This window comes from Bos javanicus, chromosome 5 (genome assembly GCF_032452875.1).
Source record: "Bos javanicus breed banteng chromosome 5, ARS-OSU_banteng_1.0, whole genome shotgun sequence".
NCBI classification, from domain to species: domain Eukaryota; kingdom Metazoa; phylum Chordata; class Mammalia; order Artiodactyla; family Bovidae; genus Bos; species Bos javanicus.
In genome coordinates this window covers 91,025,694-91,047,034 of record NC_083872.1, presented here as the reverse complement: position 1 = coordinate 91,047,034, position 21,341 = coordinate 91,025,694, and the positions used below count along the sequence as shown (strand labels likewise).

The 21,341-nt window shown below is 41.4% G+C and overlaps 1 protein-coding gene across 2 annotated transcripts in view; it reads left to right on the top strand.

Moving 5' to 3' along the window:
- The first annotated feature begins 6,666 nt into the window (after positions 1-6,666).
- The window catches only part of AEBP2 (AE binding protein 2), a 61,940-nt gene continuing 47,265 nt past the window's right edge, over positions 6,667-21,341 (top strand). The window contains exon 1 of one of the 2 annotated variants that reach the window (XM_061417691.1): positions 6,667-7,521. In XM_061417691.1, the coding sequence (XP_061273675.1) occupies positions 6,869-7,521 (653 nt within the window). In that variant the 5' untranslated portion in view covers positions 6,667-6,868. Of the gene's footprint in view, positions 7,522-7,555; positions 7,885-21,341 lie in introns of those variants that run through there. The other variant, XM_061417692.1, reaches the window with a different exon arrangement.

Genomic DNA, 21,341 nt, shown 5'->3' with positions numbered 1-21,341 from the left:
GTTATCATTGTTAATTTGACCTCATTAGTACTGTGGCTGATGAGTTTGAATACTATCCCTAATAAAATAGCTCTTATGCAATGGTGGGAGAAGGCAATGGCATCCCACTCCAGTACTCTTGCCTGGAAAATCCCATGGACAGAGGAGCCTGGTAGGCTGCAGTCCATGGGGTCGCTAGGAGTCGGACACGACTGAGCAACTTCACTTTCACTTTTCACTTTACTGCATTGGAGAAGGAAATGGCAACCCACTCCAGTGTTCTTGCCTTGAGAATCCCAGGGACAGGGGAGCCTGGTGGGCTGCCGTCTCTGGGGTCGCACAGAGTGGGACACGACTGAAGCGACTCAGCAGCAGTATGCAATGGTGTGTTATTGGGTAACATAATTACAGGTAGAATCACAGTCTCTAGGCAGGAAGGTGGGAAATACACAGCAGTGATTCTCAGTCTATGAAGGACAGTGTTTTACTTCCAGGGGACTGATACTTTTGGAACATTACCAGATTAAGAAGATAAAAAATAAACTGGCGACATAATAAAAAATAAAAGCCTCTTTTTGATGATTAGGTTTGCAGATATAAAGTTACTCTGCCAAGTTGTTATAGAAGTTCCCTGGGACTTCGCTGGTGGTTCAGTGGCTAAGACTCGGCACTCCTGATGTTCAATCCCTGGTGAGGGAACTAGATCCCATATGCTACAACTAAAGATCCCATGTGTCCCAGCTAAGACCTGATGCAGCCAAATAAATAAATAAACAAATAAATATTTAGAAAAAGTTTCCTGAAGCTAATTTCCTGTAGCTAGCTGCTGGCTGGTAAGGACCAGGGAGTGGATGGGCACTGGTCTACAGACCATGGTGCTTTCGTTTCATCCAGCTTCTACCTGAAGCCACCTGAAAAAATTCTATCACCCAGAGGACTGCCTCTGGCCAAACACTTCATGAATGCCTCAGTGACATTGTGACCTTGTTCTAAGGAGATGCTTGCAGAGTAATTAATCTGCAATTAAACCAAAAGAAAGAAAGAAACAGAGACAGAGGGACCCGGGCTGCACAAATGTGGCAAAATATTAGTGACTGATGAATGTTGGCAGGTTTATGGGCTTCCCTGGTGGCTCAGATGGTAAAGAATCTGCCTGCAATGCAGGAGACCCAGGTTTGATCCCTGGGTCAGGAAGATCCCCTGGAGAAGGGGATAGCTACCCACTCCAGTATTCTTGCCTGGAGAATCCCATGGACAGAGGAGCCTGGTGGGCTAAGAGCTGGACACGACTGAGCAAGTAACACACACACACACACACACACACACACACAGAGGCAAGCAGGTGTACAAGTGTTTATTATTATCCAGTTCTTTAAATTTTTCAAGAAATTTGCAATTAAAAAAAGAAAAAACCACTCCAGTGATGGGAAACAGAGTTGTTTTCTTTTTTCCAGAAAGCCAGTTCTAAGATAGTTTTTGTCTTCAAGTATAAATACTGCAGTCCAAGCATTCGTTTGTGGGTTTGATACCTGCCATTTCCACTTATCTAATTGCCATGCACCTTTCCATCCTTTCCCGTTTTTCTCCATATCACCTGTGACATTAGATAACCTTATAACATAACTTTAATCATATCACACCTTTAAAAATTTTTCTGAATACAAACATATATATATATACACACACACACACACTGTCATCTTTCAAAGTAAACCTTTTTACTCAAGGTTTTCTGTGATCTCATCTTGAAGTCTTTCTCACTTGTGTAGCTTCATTTTTTCATGCTTAACAGTCACAAATCAAATTTGTATGCTTTTCCAATGTCTCAGTCCTAGAATTCGCCCTCACACAGATTTCTATTCAACCTTCAAGATCTGGCTCCATTGTAAATGTAGTATATGTTACGTACACAGCTGTTCAAATCCTATATTCTTCATGATGTTTTCCTTCAGTAAGTCGGCCAAACACAGCCAGAATCTCTAGGGCTTAATACAGTGCTTGGCACATACACTTAATACACGCTTTTCAGTTAAACTGTGATAGTTTTTAACTGACAACACAGGAGGATGAAAATACTTTCCCAGTCTATCTCAAAGATTGGCTTTGAGGTTGAAATGTTTGTGGTTAGCATTTTGCCTTGTATGAGTGTTGTGAAGGTATCTGTGAGCCATAATGCCCCATGCTATTATTTATTATTTTTATTTTTGCTTTCTTTTGAAGCAACATATGGAACAAAGCTGTCCAAAGGCCTAAGGCTGTAGACATAATGCTGGGGTATTCATGATGTATGATGACTTTCTAAGATGTGTTTGAGCGCAGAGCCTGTTCTAAGGCAATCAGTTCTCTGATTTTCCCTTTTCTTACACCTAGAATTGATCTGCCTGAAAATGTGCCTCGGGGTCAGGTGTAAGGTGGGCTCCTTTCCAGCTTCCCTTATCCCAAGTGACCCTTTGCTACTTTACAAAAGAAAGGCATAACTCTGCCTCACCCATCTTCCTAACCTACCTAGCAGGGTATGCAAAATCCCAAAAGGAACAATTAAGGGTGAATGAGAATGAGTAACACATCTTTTTACAAGTCAGGTGGTTTTCAGTTACTTGCTTTCAACAAAGTTGAAAGAGAACCTAGTCAGAGTTGTCAACGGATAGATCATTAAAAGTATTTTTTCCTTAAAGAATCGAATTGCATTGCTCTGACAAAACTCCATTCTTTCTCATGTACTTATTTATGTGAACAAGTTTTTTTCAGTGGTTACATCCATGGAATTAAAAGATTGTAACTGAATGGAAGTGGTCAAACAGGAGATGGCAAGAGTAAACGTTGACATTCTAGGAATCAGAGAACTAAAATGGACTGGAATGGGTGAATTTAACTCAGATGACCATTATATCTACTCCTGCGGGCAGGAATCCCTTAGAAGAAATGGAGTAGCCATCATGGCCAACAAAAGAGTCTGAAATGCAGTACTTGGATGCAATCTCAAAAACGACAGAATGATCTCTGTTCATTTCCAAGGCAAACCATTCAATATCACAGTAATCCAAGTCTATGCCGCAACCAGTAACGCTGAAGAAGCTGAAGTTGAACAGTTCCATGAAGACCTACAAGACCTTTTAGAACTAACACCCCAAAAAAGATGTCTTTTTCATTATAGGGGACTGGAATGCAAAAGTAGGAAGTCAAGAAACACCTGGAGTAACAGGCAAATTTGGCCTTGGAATACGGAATGAAGCAGGGCAAAGGCTAATAGAGTTTTGCCAAGAGAATGCACTGGTCATAGTAAACACCCTCTTCCAACAACAAAGAGAAGACTCTACACATGGACATCACCAGATGGTCAACACCGAAATCAGACTGATTATATTCTTTGTAGCCAAAGATGGAGAAGCTCTATACAGTCAGCAAAAACAAGACCGGGAGCTGACTGTGGCTCAGATCATGAACTCCTTATTGCCAAATTCAGACTTAAATTGAAGAAAGTAGGGAAAACCACTAGACCATTCAGGTATGACCTAAATCAAATCCCTTATGATTATACAGTGGAAGTGAGAAATAGATTTAAGGGACTAGATCTGATAGAGTGCCTGATGAACTATGGAATGAGGTTTGTGACATTGTACAGGAGACAGGGATCAAGACCATCCCCATGGAAAAGAAATGCAAAAAAGCAAAATGGCTGTCCAGGGAGGCCTTACAAATAGCTGTGAAAAGAAGAGAAGCGAAAAGCAAAGGAGAAAAGGAAAGATATAAGCATCTGAATGCAGAGTTCCAAAGAATAGCAAGGAGAGATAAGAAAGCCTTCCTCAGAAATCAATTCAAAGAAACAGAGGAAAACAACAGAATGGGAAAGACTAGAGATCTCTTCAAGAAAATTATAGATACCAAGAGAACATTTCATGCAAAGATGGGCTCGATAAAGGACAGAAATGGTATGGACCTAACAGAAGCAGAAGATATTAAGAAGAGGTGGCAAGAATACACAGAAGAACTGTACAAAAAAGATTTTCACGACCAAGATAATCACGATGGTATGATCACTCACCTAGAGCCAGACATCCTGGAATGTGAAGTCAAGTGGGCCTTGGAGGGCATCACTATGAAGAAAGCTAGTGGAGGTGATGGAATTCCAGTTGAGCTATTTCAAATCCTGAAAGAAGATGCTGTGAAAGTGCTGCACTCAATAGGCCAGCAAATTTGGAAAACTCATCAGTGGCCACAGGACTGGAAAAGGTCAGTTTTCATTCCGATCTCAAAGAAAGGCAATGCCAAAGAATGCTCAAACTACCGCACAATTGCACTCATCTCACACGCTAGTAAAGTAATGCTCAAAATTCTTCAAGCTAGGCTTCAGCAATACGTGAACCGTGAACTTCTAGATGTTCAAGCTGGTTTTAGAAAAGTCAGAGGAACCAGAGATCAAATTGCCAACATCCGCTGGATCACGGAAAAAAGCAATAGGGTTCCAGAAAAGCATCTCTTTCTGCTTTATTGACTATGCCAAAGCCTTTAACTGTGTGGATCACAATAAACTGTGGAAAATTCTGAAAGCGATGGGAATACCAGACCACCTGACTGGCCTCTTGAGAAACCTATATGCAGGTCAGGAAGCAACAGTTAGAACTGGACATGGAACAACAGACTGGTTCCAGATAGGAAAAGGAGTACGTCAAGGCTGTATATTGTCACCCTGCTTATTTAACTTATATGCAGAGTACATCATGAGAAATGCTGGGCTGGAAGAGGCACAAGCTGGAATCAAGATTGCCGGGAGAAATATCAATAACCTCAGATATGCAGATGATACCACCCTTACGGCAGAAAGTGAAGAGGAACTAAAAAGCCTCTTCATGAAAGTGAAAGTGGAAAAAACAACAACAAAAAGAAAGTGAAAGTGGAGAGTGAAAAAGTTGGCTTAAAGCTCAACATTCAGAAAACGAAGATCATGGCATCTTCCCATCACTTCATGGGAAATAGATGGGGAAACAGTGGAAACAGTGGCAGACTTTATTTTTCTGGGCTCCAAAATCACTGCAGATGGTGACTGCAGCCATGAAATTAAAAGACGCTTACTCCTTGGAAGGAAAGTTATGACCAACCTAGACAGCATATTGAAAAGCGGAGACATTACTTTGTCAACAAAGGTCCATCTAGTCAAGGCTATGGTTTTTCCAATGGTCATGTATGGATGTGAGAGTTGGACTGTGAAGAAAGCTGAGCGCCAAAGAATTGATGCTTTTCAACTGTGGTGTTGGAGAAGACTGTTGAGAGTCCCTTGGACTGCAAGGAGATCCAACCAGTCCATTCTAAAGGAGATCAGCCTTGGGTGTTCTTTGGAAGGAATCATGCTTAAGCTGAAACTCCAGTGCTTTGGCCACCTCATGCGAAGAGTTGACTCATTGGAAAAGACTCTGATGCTGGGAGGGATTGGGGGCAGGAGGAAAAGGGGACAACAGAGGATGAGATGGCTGGATGGCATCACCGACTAGATGGACATGAGTTTGAGTGAACTCCAGGAGATGGTGATGGACTGGGAGGCCTGGCCTGCTGCGAATCATGGGGGTCGCAAAGAGTCGGACATGACTGAGCGACTGGACTGAACTGAACTGAATGGAAGCATCTCATTTTCTTTCTAGAAATACTCGTCCACTGATAATAATCTAGCTTTAAAAAAAATATTCAATTCCATCTCTGCAAGATGCATTGGCAACTTTTGGGTTTAATATCTATTTGTAAATATTTGAAATATATTTGTTTTGATCAGTTGAAATAAGTGTTAACAGTGTTATGATCTCAGGAGATTTAGAAAGAACCTTGAATTTCAATTTCGATACACATTTTTTGTGTATATAGATGTATACAGGAAATATATAAGATGAACAATAAAACAGTTCAAATATAAAATATTAGGATAAAATTCTGGAGATGTAAAATGTAAATGAACTCCAGAGAATAAAGGATGGAAATTGCCGAAGTATAAACGAGACTGTATTTAAAAGATATTGGTGGGTATTAAATCCGTATGGAATTCAGGATTCATTGGTTGACTACATTTAAAAAAGTGTGACAGTCGTAAAATATGAGGCTGGAAAAAAATGTGGATGTCACTTTAAACATGTGGATGTAGGAAGATGTACAAAATCGTTTCAGAGGGCTCAGGAGCTAAAAAGTTTGAAGATGTTGCACAGAGATGTTTGCTCTCAGACTGTGATTTAACCAGTCCTCGGGGGTATTCGAACGTAGGTTAGATAAAAACCTGTGGCTCTGCGTCGCGCGTATGGATTCAGTACCTAGCACTGTATTATTTATTTTTACTCATTTTCCTTGCCTCTCCTCTTAGACTGTCAGCTCTCAGGAGCCTAGGGACTTGTTCGATTCTTGGCTCAGCGCCCGTGCGCCGGGGACGCTCCCCAAACACTCCCGGAATGAATGACTCGATCGTGAGCCCTCGGGGCGGGGGCTGTTAGAATCCACGGCCGGCGCCCAGCTTTTCGTTCCGCGTGTTCCGCCCGCCGCGCGGCCGGGGAAGGCGTGGACAGCCCCCGCGGAAACTCTGAGTCCCGGCGGGTCCGGGCGGGGGCCCAGAGGGGGCGCGGCCGGGGGCGCGGGCGCGGAGCCCGCAGCCGAGGGGAGGCGCCACCGCGTGCCGCCGCGCAGGCGCGCAGCCGTCTCCGCGTGAGTGAGCGCAGTGGCGCGCCTGTCCCCGCGCGGGTTCCGTAGCGCGTGTGCAGGCTGACGCAGCTCGCGGGCCCTCCTCCCGCTCTGCCGCGGCGTCGGCCGAGTTTGGGGCGTTTGGGAGGGGGGCGAGGGAGCGAGAGTCGAGAGAGGGAGGCGGCGGCGGCGGCGGGGAGGCGGAGGAGCCAGAGGAGGAGGAGGAGGAGCAGGCGCCGCCATGGCCGCCGCTCTCACCGACATGGCCGACCTGGAGGAGCTCTCCCGCCTGAGCCCTCTGCCCCCTGGCAGCCCCGGGCCGGCGGCGCGGGGCCGGGCTGAGCCCCCCGAGGAGGAGGAGGAGGAGGACGAGGAGGAGGAGGCGGAGGCCGAGGCGGTGGCGGCGCTGCTGCTGAACGGCGGTGGGGGCGGCGGCGGAGTGGGGGGCGGCGAGGCGGAGACGATGTCGGAGCCGAGCCCCGAGAGCGCCAGCCAGGCCGGGGAGGACGACGACGAGGAGGAGGACGACGACGAGGAGGAGGAGGACGAGAGCAGCAGTGGCGGGGGCGAGGAGGAAAGCAGCGCCGAGAGCCTGGTGGGCAGCAGCAGCGGCGGGAGCAGCAGCGACGAGACGCGCTCGCTGAGCCCCGGCGCCGCCAGCAGCAGCAGCGGGGATGGGGACGGCAAGGAGGGCCTGGAGGAGCCCAAGGGACCGCGGGGCAGCCAGGGCGGCGGCGGGGGCGGCAGCAGTAGCAGCAGCGTCGTCTCCAGCGGCGGCGACGAGGGCTACGGGACCGGGGGAGGCGGAAGCAGCGCGACCTCCGGGGGCCGGCGAGGCAGCTTGGAGATGTCGTCGGATGGGGAACCCCTGAGCCGCATGGACTCGGAGGACAGGTCAGTACCCCGAAGCGTTCCTCCGCTTCCCTTCCTCCTCTGGCGCTCCTGGGCCCCTCCGAGGGGGACTTTTCTGCTGAGAGTCCCCCTGTTCCCCGAATCCTCGGCCCCTCCCCCGCACCCCCCCGGCTCTCAACTCGGAAACCTCTCCCTGCCGCCGCGCCCCTCTCGCTGCGGATAGCGGCTTCCAACTCTTCAAAACCCTTTTCCCCCCAACTCTCCTTTCCCCGCCCTCTTTCCCCCTCGGCTCTGCACTCCGTTCGGACCGAAGGACGGCTCCAACTCGGAAACCATCCCCAAAGTAGGCCCAGAACCTCCGGCGGAGCTGAAGAGGGCCTTGATGTACACACCTCGGTACACAAGGTTAGCTTCCCCGGGCGGTGTTGGCGAAGACTTGTCACAACTGTAACTGACAAGTGTTTTCCAACATGGCTGGTCTCGCCTGGATGTAAGAGAACTTCCTTGTTCAGGGAGGGGGACCCCAACCATCACTTTTCTTTTACTTAGGGAAAAAAAGACTATTCTTTTCTATTTGACTAGCGCTTCCAGAATTCCTCATATCTTCCTTAACCTGGTCTCCAAAATGATTTTAATAACCTCTCTTTATTTGGTTGGTGGTCAAACTGGGGAGAAAGTTCTCAAACTGTACACATCGTTTTGTAAGAGAATAATGAGTTGGTGTCGTTTAAGGTAACTTTACCGAGCCGAAGAGAGTTGCAGTAGTAACAAAATGCAGTCTTAAGGTACAACATGTTAGTATGCGTTTTAAAATCTGTGTACACTAATGATTCAACATGAGTCGTGATTTTAGGTGATAATATTTAAAGTCATGTTTTGGCGAGATTTCTGAAGGGATTAGTAGTTTTCTAAAGGTTTTTAGAAAGAATGTGAAGACTGACAAAAATGCGCTTCATTTTTTGGGGGTTTTAAGATACTCATTGTTATGGTGTGTTTCAGATGTTATTGTCATTACTTTTCATCTCCGGAAGATTTCATATTTTAACTAATTGGTTGTTAATGTATTTTTATTTTGATAGAACAGAACCACGTCATGCGTATTGTACTGCATCTAAAGTATATTAGCAGTTATTTTGACCGTCTGCTAATGTTTGGATGAGCAGTAGAATTTTAACAATCGATATTGGCTTGGATTTGAAAGTTTAAGTATTCTAAAGTTCCAGGAGTTCTATTGTTAACTGATAAAAATGAACACATTGGCTTATATTTAGTATTATGAGGAATTTACAGCCCTAAATATTTTGAAAATACAGCATCAAATTCTATTTGACATTTATTTTAATATCTAAGGAAATAACCTTGAATGGGGTAAAATACACTGCAAACCTTGAAAAAATTGTCCTCAACTATGTAGGCAGGATAGGAAGGAGAATGTCTTTAAGAAAATCAAAAATTGATGTGAACTGCCTAACGAAGCATGTATTATTTGTCGTTTTACTGTATACGCCTTCATTGGTACCAGTAGATACTTAAAAGTTTACATTAGTTCATACAATTCAGTGTCTTCCACAGTTGTTCTGTTTACCTAGCATACACACAAACTTGCCTAGTAGCACTGCAGGATTTAAATGTGCCAATCATTTCATTTTCACAACTCTGGTGCAAGGCTTAAACACAGAAGAAGCAAGTTAAGTGTCTTACTCAAAACAGTAACTATGGAATGGAAGTGGTGGAGCTGGATCTGAACAAAGGTTCTCAAGTCCCCTGCTAGTTCCACTTCACCAGAGTTAGAATTACTCTCTTTAAATAAGCTATAAGCAGTATATGCCAGATTGTTGGGTTTTTTTTTTTTTTTTAATTTAATGTCTGTCTACTATTTCATTTTAGGAGACTGAGTAGTTGGTCCAGTAATACTTCAGCAAGTGGAGTTTTGACGTAATTTTTATTAGATACTCACTTGAATATGTAATTCTTACCTCATTTCAGAGTAAGGAGTAAGATGCTGGTGTCACAAGTCCAAATAAGGTTAAAATTTGATAAAAAGGCATACTTGCTCTTCTGGATGCTTAAATATTAGAGACTACAAAATACTATAATCTTTTTACCATTACAGGGTAATGAATTTATCACTTGTATGAAAAAACCTTTATTGCTAAGTGAAACTGGTTGTGATCTTGATAATATTAACTTTGAAATGCCCCCCTCCTTTGCTTTTCAGGTTTTTTTTTTTTTTTGAGAGTTATTTTAAGTTTGCAAAGGATTCATAATTCTTATAAACTGCCATGCAGATTACATCAATCTGTGGATTTTATAGATTGATTTCATGGTGGGAAGTCTTTATATTTGTAACTGATGGAAGGATATCGTGGTTTTAAAGTGCTTTTTAAAAACATGAGGCATTCCTGTTGCAAAGATTTTATTATCATTAGAATTTACTCTTGTTAGAATGTCTGTTGAGCTTTCACATTGAAATAAGATTATACTTTTGAGTTTATGTAACATTCTTTAGAACGTGTTGAAATATCTTAAATATTTTTAACTCTTAAGTGCTTCTTTTGAAGAAAGAACTAACTGTAAAGATTTGGATATAAAGCTTGTGATCCAAGGAGTCAGTTTACAACACATATTTGAAGTGTTGTGAAAATGATTAACTTATAAAATGATTAAGTCACACAATTCCAAAAACATTGTTTTCCCCAGGAGAAAGTTATTCAAAACCAGCGTTAAGTGTACTGATGTTTATTTTGGTAAGATTAGGAAACCTTAAAGTTGATATATAGTTTACTCTTAACTTCGGTTATAAAGATAATGGAATTTTCTTTGGGGAGAATATTTAGCCATGTGAGGCCACTAAAAACTAGCTTTTGTTTAACTTTGAATCTAAGCTTAAGTACTTTTTAAAAAATTACCACCTTTTAAGCTAATTTCAGAGCCTAAGTTGACTTTTAAATAGAATTTTAGAACTTGAAATGCCTCTGAAATTGTTTTTTAGTGTAAAAGTTAGTTTATATTTTTAGTTGCTTGTCCGTATAAGTGAATTGATAATAACAGCCTGTATTTTGTGGTTATTTGTCTCTTTTTTGTATTATAGTTTTTCCTCCCCAGATAGAATATAAGGTATGATTTATTTTGAAAAAGCCACTTTTATCAGCCTTTCTAGGTAAATTCAGATGTCAAGTGATGGGTGCATATAGGGAAGGGCATTTAGTGTGAAGCTTAATCATCAGCATAGACTACAGGCCCTTACTGTTTTGAGAATTAACATTTGGATTCCCAGCTTTATGGGTTGCAAACTTTGAGGTTTAATTAAGATCATTTTGACGCTGGGAAAACAGGGTTATGTTGCCCACTTGCCCAGTAGTATGATTGGGAAGATTTTTTTTCTAGTATGGAGGCTAAACTTTTAAATTGGATTAATACTAGAAAGCTTCATGCTGAGGTTATCATCAAGATCTATTAAGGCTCTGTATGGTTCAGACAATCAAATACTGATAAAAGTATTTTGCTCATACTTCATGATGGAACTGCTTTTCACTATTTGCCTTTCAACTCTGAAGCAGCTGCTTATAGTCTCTCCGGAACCACTTTTAAGCTACCTTTTAGTTTTGACTAAATTTAGAGAAGAGCTGCTAACAATTTAGTCTCAGTTTTCATTGATTACGTATTGTAATTCTCAGTTAAGGAAGGTATGGGTCTGTGCTAAAAAGTAAACAACAGTAAAACTACAGCCTTCAGGATTGAACTTATATGGAAAGATTCAAGGGAACCATTTTACTTTTAAGAAACTTTGAGGCTGTTCTCGTTGGGTCAGTTAGGAAATCTTGTGTGTATGCTAGTTTGTTACCAAGCTTAGGTATTTACCATGTGCAGGAAGGACTCCATTGGATATGGTGAGAGATAGACAAAACACTTTCCTCTCATCCGTCTTGCATATTGCTCTGAAACTTTTAATTAGCACAAACTTTGATTTCAAAGTTAGCGATTTCACACCTTAACTATTGTGTTAGCTATTTATTGCTGTCTAACAAATATGCTCCAGATTTAGCAACTTAAAGAAACAAACATTTAGTACCACATGTGGTTTCTAGAAGTCAGGAAGGGAGCTACTTAGCTGGGTGGTTCTGGCTTAGTCTCTTATTGCAGCGAAAGTGTTGGCCAGCACTGCAGTCATCTGAAGGCTTGACTGGGGCTGGAAACCATCTCACTTATATAGCTTTTGGCAGGTGGCCTCAGTTACCAGGTCAGTATCTCTATAAGGCTCCTTATGTGTTCTTAGAACCTAGCAACTAGTTTCCTCAGAGCAAGTCTTCTGAGAGAAAGAGAGCCAAGGATTTTATGACCTAAATGTACCTGCTCACATTTTCTTCATACATCTTCACTTAGCAGACAACATTTTCCCCACTTTTCTTTTTATTCATATTATGATACAAAATAATTGCTTCAAATTTCTGTTGATGGAGACAGCCTTTCAAAACCCTTCAAAATACCATGACAAATTAGGTCTTTTTAAATGATATTAATTTCTTCTTCCCTTTAATTAAAAGGAAATATGGTCTTCCTTTTAATTAAAAGAAAATGTGGTCTTTTAATTAAAAGGAAATATGGTATTGCTCTTAGTACCGTATTTGTATTTCTTCCTTGCTTTTTCCTCCCAGTTTGTGGCTCTGTTCTATATAGATGGAAGGATGTAGAATATTGCAACATGAATAGCCTGTAATCAAGGGTCAAAGGATGAGATTCAAATCTTAGTATTGCTAACATCTTTGACCCTTAATTCCTTAACTGTAAGACCAGGTTAGGTTTTCCCATGAAGGTTTTATTAAGGTTTTCATGACTCTCTATTAAGAAGCCCTGTCGACTATTCTGAAGACCTCCTATTTGAATGCTTTGCTTCATCCTTTTTGTTGTAACATGGTAGTTTTGAGAGCAGGGACGGTTTAGCTCATTTCCATCTTTGTAGTGTCTTAGCAGTATGTGCTTACGGTGTGTACTCAGTTCTTAGAATTAAACTGAAATACCAGCAGTAGAATTTGTATAAGGAAGACTACAAAGTGAGGGCCAGGAATTGATGCCTTTGATTGGATTATTGTACTTGGTATAGTGATTTAAGGCCAACTTTTTCTCTGGGGGCATACTCTAGTAAGGTCAGTGAGATTGAATGGAAAATTTCATGTGGACGTTTCTCTGAGAAGATGTCAGTAGTTTTTATCAGTCTCGGAAATGTCTGGTCTAAGCTAAGAACTGTCAGTTTAGAGGCAATCCAGAGGTGCCTAATAAATACTTTTTAAATGATTGGAAACTCTGTAACTTTCTGTAAAGAGCATATTTATAAAATAAGTTGATAGAAAAATCCAAAATGGATAGGCACTTGGGGTTTTTTGTTTTTATTTTAACCACTGTTTAGAAGCATTTATAGTAGAAAAATGCCCAATGCTTTATCAAAGGCAAATGGAAAATTTGAAGTTAATGAGAGAAGGATAGCAAGAGAAGTGGTTAAGAGTACACCATGAGTCAGAACGCTTGGATTTGAATTCTGGCTGTCACTGAAGCTGGGTGACCGTGGGACAGTCATTTAGGTTATTTAACATCTTAGTACTACTTCAGGTTTTTTATCTGCAGAAGAGGGACATTAATAGTTCCTTCCCTGTAAGGTGGTTGTGGGGAATAAATGTGCAGTATTTGGCACACACTTTATTAAGCATTTATTATGTGCTAGGTAGGTATTTAGTCCACAGATGTATGCAGAAGCCCCATTATGTGGGTACTATTCTAGGTGTTCGGTACACAACGGCAGTGACTGAGACAAAGCACTTGACCTCATGGACGGGGGTACAGACTGTGCGTTTGAGCCAATTGTAGCTAAGGTAACATTGGTCTCTTGTTGAAGCAGTTTAAGATCTGAAATGCCAAAAGATACTATGCTGTTGTTCAGTTGATGAGTTGTGTCTGACTCTCTGCAACTCCATGGACTGTAGCTCGCCAGGCTCCTCTCTCCATGGGATTTTCCAGGCAAGAAGACTGGAGTGGGTTGCCATTTCCTTCTCCAGGGGATGTTTCCCAGCCAGGGATCAAACCCACATCTAAGGCGGATTTTTTTTCTTTTTTTTTTTTTTTACCACTGAGCCACCTAGGAAGCCACACCTAATTATGTGATTTCTCAGTTGCTCAGTTGTGTCAGACTTTTTGCAGCCCTTTGGCTCCTCTGTCCTTGGAATATTTCAGGCAAGAAGACTGGCGTGGGTTGTCTTTTCCTCTTCCAGATCTTCCTGACCCAGGGATGGAACTTGTGTCTTTTCTTGCATTGGCAGGTGCATTCTTTATCATTGAGCCACCTGGGAAGCCCCCCAAAGTCCTAAACAAGCTGTTAAATATGTGGCATGTTATCTGTAAATGAATGCATCAGAAACTTGCAAACGGATATGCCATATCAAAAGATTTTATTACAAAATCTACATCTTAATCATTTACTTTAACATATATGGTTGATCTAAAAGGCTTCTTAATGCCTTTCATTTTTAATAGTTTTTAATATGTAACACTGCTGATCTATTACTAAAGGGTTTTGGGATATGTTTTCTAGTAATGGTAATGGGTTTGCAATTAATTTTACCACAGGTTGAGTTCATTTTTGTGACTGATAGTATACATTTGTGGAAATAATAAAAACATTGACCTTAGAACTAACTGAACAGTTTTGGGCATGGATAGGAGATCAGGTAGATGTTTGGGTGTTTAAAAAATCTTTGTTGAGCATTGACTGATGGTTGGCATTGAACCGTTTAGTGATAAGAAGTATACATGTGTTTCTTCCCATTTGGTTAGTTTTTAAGGAGAGTAAAAAGACGATTCCATCATTTTCTGGTTTTTCTGTAAATTGTTTATGACCTAGTATATTAAAGTTAAGGCTGTAGAGGACTTCCCTGGTGGTCCAGTGGTTAAGAATCTGCCTGCCAGTGCAGGGGACACAGGCTTGATACCTGGTCTGGGAAGATACCACATGCTGTGGAGCAACTAAGCCCATTCACCACAAGGAAGAGTAGCTTCCGCTCGCTGCAACTAGAGAAAGCCCTTGCGCAGCAACAGAGACCCAGGGCAACCAAAAGTAGATAAAATGGTGATATTTAAAAGAAAAAAGCCCGAACTGTAGCGTATTGTAGTCGATAACTAAAGTTTTGATGAGAGAAACGGACTGGATTTTAGAGTTAGTTGAGTGATGAAAAGAAAATTTCTAGAAAGCTTAAATGAAGCATAGGAAGGAAAGAGCCTAGCGTATTCAGGAAACTTCCTGCCGAGACAAGAGGTTCCACATTGAAAACTGGGAAATAATGAATGGGAGAAGTGTGGCCTTTTGTGCCAACACAGGTGTGCCCATCTTTCTCACTGTAGGTTGGTGAATTGGTTTCTTTGGCTCTCCCCGACTTCTGTTTTTGTAACTCCAATCATGATCAGGTTTTACCTTAAACATTTTCTCAAGCAGCCTCTCCCTGATTCTTTGTTAGATACATAGTGCTTGCACTTCAAGTTCTGCATTGTCTTTATCACAATTTGAGTGATGATTTACTACTCATTGCTCTTGGGAGAATGTGTGCTCCTTGAGAATGGGAACCACGTCTGTTTTGATCATTGCTCTATCTGCATTACCTGGTACAGTGCTTAATGCTTATTTTAGGTATTTTAAAATGTATTTTGAACGAATGATGAAACTTTGTGTTACAGGAAAATTAATCACACATGGCAAAGGTAGAGAAAGAAAGCTTGGGAGCTGGGAGACCAATTAGGAGGTAGAAGGAATAGTACAGGTGTGAAGTGAAGAGACTTTGAGCGGGGGTCAAGCTGGGGGAAAGTCACACTTGGGAAATTGACTTGAAGGAAAGAAAAGCTAATCTCTGCAGTGATGAATAAGAGAAATAGTGTTACTATTTCTGAGTAAAAAGTTTTTTCCTTGAGGATTTTATTGGAACAATACCTTACTGTATTTTTGTAGACACGTCTATCACTGAAACAATGAAAGAAACATTGGGTAGTGAAAGAGCATGAACCCGTAAGTCAGAAAGCCTTGGTCTTATAATTTGTCTTCTCAGAAGTTGTTTCCTTACCTTTCAAAACAGGAGACATATCTTGATTAAGTGAGATGGAATATGTAAAGGGCCTAGGGCTGTGATTGATTGATATTGTCATTTATCCTCCCATTTCTCCTGTGTAAAATGTGGAAAGAATACTCTAGTGAGAATAATCAGTATTGTAGCTCTGGCATTACTAGAGACTGCCTGCAGGAAATCTGGCAGTTGATTTCATTTCTCTGAACTTCGGTTTGACTCTCTTTCTTGGAAGTGAGGGTTTTGGACTAAATAATAAAAAGTGGTTTGGAACTCAAATATGATTTGGCAAGTGCTCTAAATGGAAGTCAGGAGATAAATATAGTAACTCCTGTCTTGATTAGGTCTTATCTTGAACAATTTCTCAGGCAACTATCCCCAATACTTTGTTAGGCTCATTGTCCATTTCAAATTCTGCATTAGCCCTGTCACAATTGGAGTAATTATTTACTGTTCATCTGTTGTTAGAATGTGTGCTCACTGAGAATAGGAAACTGTTAATATATCCTCAGTGTGTCTGTATTTCCTGTCCTTTAGACAAACAGATACTTTAGGTTCTTCTGGGTTCAAAAGTCACCGTAATTCTAATTCATATTTATGGTGTTGTTTTGAAGTATCCATTTGTGTTTGTCTTCTGTAGGCTATAATATTTTAAAATCAGGTCCTATTTATCTTTATACTTCCAGCACTTAGCTATACCACACTCACATATTACACTCTCTGAGTAAAGTAACTCATTAATTCGTTGAATTCAGCTGATTGTGGATGATGTTTAGTCGCTAAGTCGTTTCCGACTCTGTGACCCCATGGACTGTAGCATGCCAGGTTCCTTTGTCCACAGGGTTTCCCAGGCAAGAATACTGGAGTGGGTTGCCATTTCCTTCTTAAAGGGATCTTCCCCACCCAGGGATTGAACCTATGTCTCTGAAGGTGGATTCTTCACTGCTGAGCCAGCAGGGAAGCCCAACTGTGGGTGTACATATTTCTTCTTTCTTGCTGTCATTTGTGTGGCTGCAGGAAACAAGAAGAACCATTCTGTCCCTTATGTCTTCCCCTAGTTCCTTTTAATCAAGTCAGTTCCGTCACTCAGTCATGTTCGACTCTTTGCGACCCCGTGGACTGCAGCACTCACGCCAGACTTCCCTGTCCATCACCAACTCCTAGAGCTCAAACCCATGTCCATCGAGTCAGTGATGCCATCCAACCATCTCATCCTCTTGTTGTCCCCTTCTCCTCCTGTCTTCAGTCTTTCCCAGCATCAGGGTCTTTTCCAAAGAGTTGGCTCTTTGCATCAGGTGGCTAAAGTATTGGAGCTTCAGCATCAGTCCTTCCAATGAATATTCAGTTCCTTTTAATAGCATAAGGGGAAACAGTATTTGAAAAAAGTTGTGATTATTTGAATAGTTTTAAAAAGCAGGATTCCCAAACTTACATTTTGTTTCTCAGGAGAAAAAAATAGATTGACACGCTGTTTTAGAAGAAAACCACTATTGATTGTCTAGTTTGCTTAAGAATCTGAGGCTTGAGCTTATTGAAAGGATTTGATGAAGTTCACTGCATCCACATAGTTCACTGAAGCTATGATTAAGTTCATAGCTTCCCTGGTGGCTCAGATGGTAAAGCGTCTGCCTGCAATGCAGGAGACCTGAGTTCAGTCTGGGTTGGGAAGATCCTTTGGAGAAGGAAGTGGCAACCCACTCCAGTACTCTTGCCTGGAAAATTCCATGGACCAAGGAGCCTGGTAGGCTACAGGCCATGGGGTCGCAAAGAGTCGGACACGACTGAGCGACTTCACTTTCTTTCATAACTGCATCCACATAACCAGTGAGGTGAGAAAGTACACACTGACTGTACCCTGCCCAAAGTCACACAGCCCCTGGAGAAGGCTGACGGGTCTGGCTCTGGGTGGGGTCTTAGCTGTTACACTGCCTGTAGGACTGTTTTAACAGCTTTGACCAGGGAAGCTTAACTAAAATTTATTGGCTGTTTTAATATTCATCCTGTCTTTTTTGCAAAGAGTGTCTTCTGTGCTTGAGCTCATTTACATTTCTGGGCTTTAGTCTCTGTTTGTAATTGTATAGTTAGACTTTGTAACCTAGATTCCTTATAAGACTATGAAATACAGGAGTTAATTTTTTTGAAGTATTGTAGTTACTCAGTTTTTAGGGGGGTAGAGTCTTTATTGACATTTTTTTCTTTAATTGTAACACTCTTCAAAGTCCTTGACTTGTTTTCTGGTTTTGATTTATATTTCGAGTTTCTAGAAAGATAAAGTATTAAACCAATTAGAGAAAACAAAGATTTTAGATGGATATTAGTATTTCTTAGTAAATACACTTACTAGTTCATTTCTTTCTTTTTTTTTTTTTTTTTTAACATTTCCCTTTTATGTACTTACTTATTTCTTTATGCCTGTGCTGGGTTTTCGTTGCTGTGCTGGCTTTTCTCTAGTGAGGTGGGCAGTGGCTACTCTGCAGTTGTGGTGCACGGCTTCTCATTGCGTGGCACGTGGGTCAGTAGTTGCAGCATGTAGGCTTTAGAGCACAGGCTCAGTTGTGTGGTGCAGGGGCTTAGCTGCTCCTCGGCATGTGGCATCTTTCCAGACCAGGGATCAAACCAATGCCTCCTGCTTTGGGCAGTAGATTGTTTCTTACTCAGCCACCAGGGAAGCCCACTAACTAGTTCATTTCTAAGTTATAAAATGTTTGTCATTACTTTTTATAAATACTTGTTAAAGTACTGAGGGTGGGATGAATGAGCAGTAGACTTTTTAGTGATTTAAATTGCTGTTAGCAGTCATTCAAACATGTTTTTGAGGTGTTGGATTCTACTGTAGTCATTCTTAGGCTGAAGTCATCTGATAAAATCATTTTCATGATTTAACACTTAAACACAAAATGACTACGTGATTGCTTCTGTATAAAATGAGTATTGTTTTTCATAGCAGATTTTTAAATATATCATTGTGTATAAACATTTTTTTGGAAACCGTTTTAAGAAGGTAAAAGATAACTCTTAGTGTAATTTTACTGAAGTAGAAATGTTTCTAGTATTACAGTTTTTCTGAAGATAATTGCTTACTGATGTCTTAAGCTGGATGAAAAATGTGGGTGGAGTAATCTTAAAGGGCAATAGACTAGAGATGAGAAACAATTGAAAATAATGTGCACAGTGCATGGTGGTGATACAAGATGTAACGTCTTGTTTTCCAAGAACTATATTTCATCATCGTTGCATAAAGTCCCTTTTGGCCAATTTGGTGAATACTGCTGGATCTTGGGGAAAAATCTTTTGTCTTTATTCAGAGAAATAATTGTGGGGATAGAGAGTAGTCTTTTTCTTGATTAGAAAAATCCATTTAGCTTTTTAAATTACAGTGATAATAGCTTGTAATTACAGTAATAATCGTAATAATAATATCTTGGTGTTGGCCAATGATTTTGTGTGCCTCTAATTAATTTTTATGATTATCTCAGTGTGACAAAGCCATATATTTTACTTGCCTTAAAACGCCTACTTAAATTTGTGACTAAAATGTGAGCTTTTCCCACGTGCAAGGCACCAGCTGGGTTTAGGAGTTCAACCTGAATAAGAGGTTTATAGGTGACTGACTCATCTTATACAAGTCAACCGGATCTTCCGTCTTAGATGAGTAGGACAGACCTTAGGGAAGTTGGACCTGAGCATATATAGCGTGTAAAATAAACGAGGCGCTTACCTTTACTTTGGTCCCCCTAATTGCTTCTGAGTTTAAAGCTCTGAAAGCCTACAGGACCATGGCAGTTGGGAAGGCAAAACCAAGCAGTCTTAGAGAAATCAGATGTAGTCTAAATTCCTTAATTCTGGTTGAGACTAATCTCAAAACTTACTGTTTGTTTTTTATATATGAAAACTAAAGTGAGTGCTTCCTTGTCCCTGGAGCAAGTATTTTGGAGTTGAATTTTACACTGATATTGTTAGGCTCATGATCTGGTTCCGTGGGCCACTATCTAAATTTGGGACAGGTTCTATGTGAGAATAGTGTTGCTTTCTATGACTGACCTTGAGTTAATTTTTTTATGAAACCAATTGACTTGTAGAAATCAAATTTAATACATCATCTTGTTAGTAAAGCCATCTGTTCAAACGAGGCAAATTACATGTAGATGCTAAATATCTTCTGTGTGTATGTATGCATTGTAGATACAAAAGCAGAGAAATAGTTTCCTATGGGTACACACCAGCTGAAACTGTGCCACCTTATCTTGATGTGTAATATAGACAACATTTCAGTATTTCTGAAGTCAGTAATTGACACATTTGTCCTTCATATAAATGTGACAGGTTGTTTGGCATTAGTGCTTTGGACAAGTCACATAATTTTTGTGTCTCTTTTATCTGCTCAGTCTTTTTGCTCAGCCTCTCTTATCTGTAAGATGAGGCTACTCATACTTGAAGTGAAGTGAAGTCGCTCAGCTGTGTCCGATTCTTTGCGACCCCATGGACTGTAGCCTTCCAGGCTTCTCTGTCCATGGGATTTTCCAGGCAATAGTCCTGGAGTGGATTGCCATTTCCTTCTGCAGGCGATCTTCCTAACCCAGGGATCGAACCCAGGTCTCCTGCATTGTAGGCAGACGCTTTACCTTCTGAGCCACCACGGCATTGAATATTAGTAAATAGTGATTACCTCATGTGGTTGTTGTAAGCACTACATGAGTTAATACACATCAGGCATTGTTCCAGTTCCTAGGGCTGCATGACAAGCAACGCCAGCATTTAGTAGTTTTAAAACATTATTTTGCTTACAAATCTCCTGTCTGAGCAGGGCTTGACGTGATTAGATCATTCCTGCTCTGCTTGCTGTCAGCTTGGAGGAGCATAGAGTCTGGGGACACCAGTCACCAGAAAGCTCACTCACGAAGCTGTCCCATGTGTGAGGCCTGGACTGAGAAGACTCAAACAGCTGGAGCTGGAACAGCCGGGGCTCTGGCATCTCTAGCTCTGTGTACTTTCTTTCTGGGATCTCTTTAGCATAGTGGCTTCCGGAGAGCCAGATTTCTCTACTGGGTGAGTGAGTGTGGTTCAGGGCTCCCACGCTGTGTCCCAAGAGCTAGATTGTCTTTGATGACCCAGCCTAGGAAGTTCTGAAGTGTCACTTCTACAAGTGTTAGCTTGCTGAGATTCAGAGGAGGTAGGCTAGACACCCCACCCCTCAGCCCCCCATTTCTTGATGCCATGTTGTAAGAAGAGGATGTGGGAAGGTGTGAGCATGGCGTGGACATCTTTGGAAAATACAGTCTGACACAAGTGCACAGAAAAAGGCAGGGCATGCGGCAGACACGGCAGGGCATGGAGTAGCGCTTGTTCACAGTTGTGGTGAAGAGTGGGGCGTCATCTAAAAATAGTAGAGCCTGCCTTTTGTGAGACAAATTTTCATAATCTCCTTTTTCCTTAGGGTAAAGTCATAAAATGTAATAGGCAGGCAGTTCATAGTTTTCCTGAAGTTCCTGTTTCTTTTAACTGGTTCAGTTTTAGCTTTTAATTTCTGTCAGTTCCTGGAATAAAGAGCCGGGCACAAAATGAAAGTCTCTTCCAACAAAAGGACGTGAGGAGTGGTATTATAACTGAAGTAAAGATGTGTAATATCTTAAAGTTGTGTAATATCAGGCGTACAACTTCAGACTTTTCAAAAATACAGAATTGTCATTGATTGACCAGCAACTGGAACAGTTTGACATCAATAAGGACTTACCATCTCCTCCACATATGCCTTAGTTTGCCTAAAAT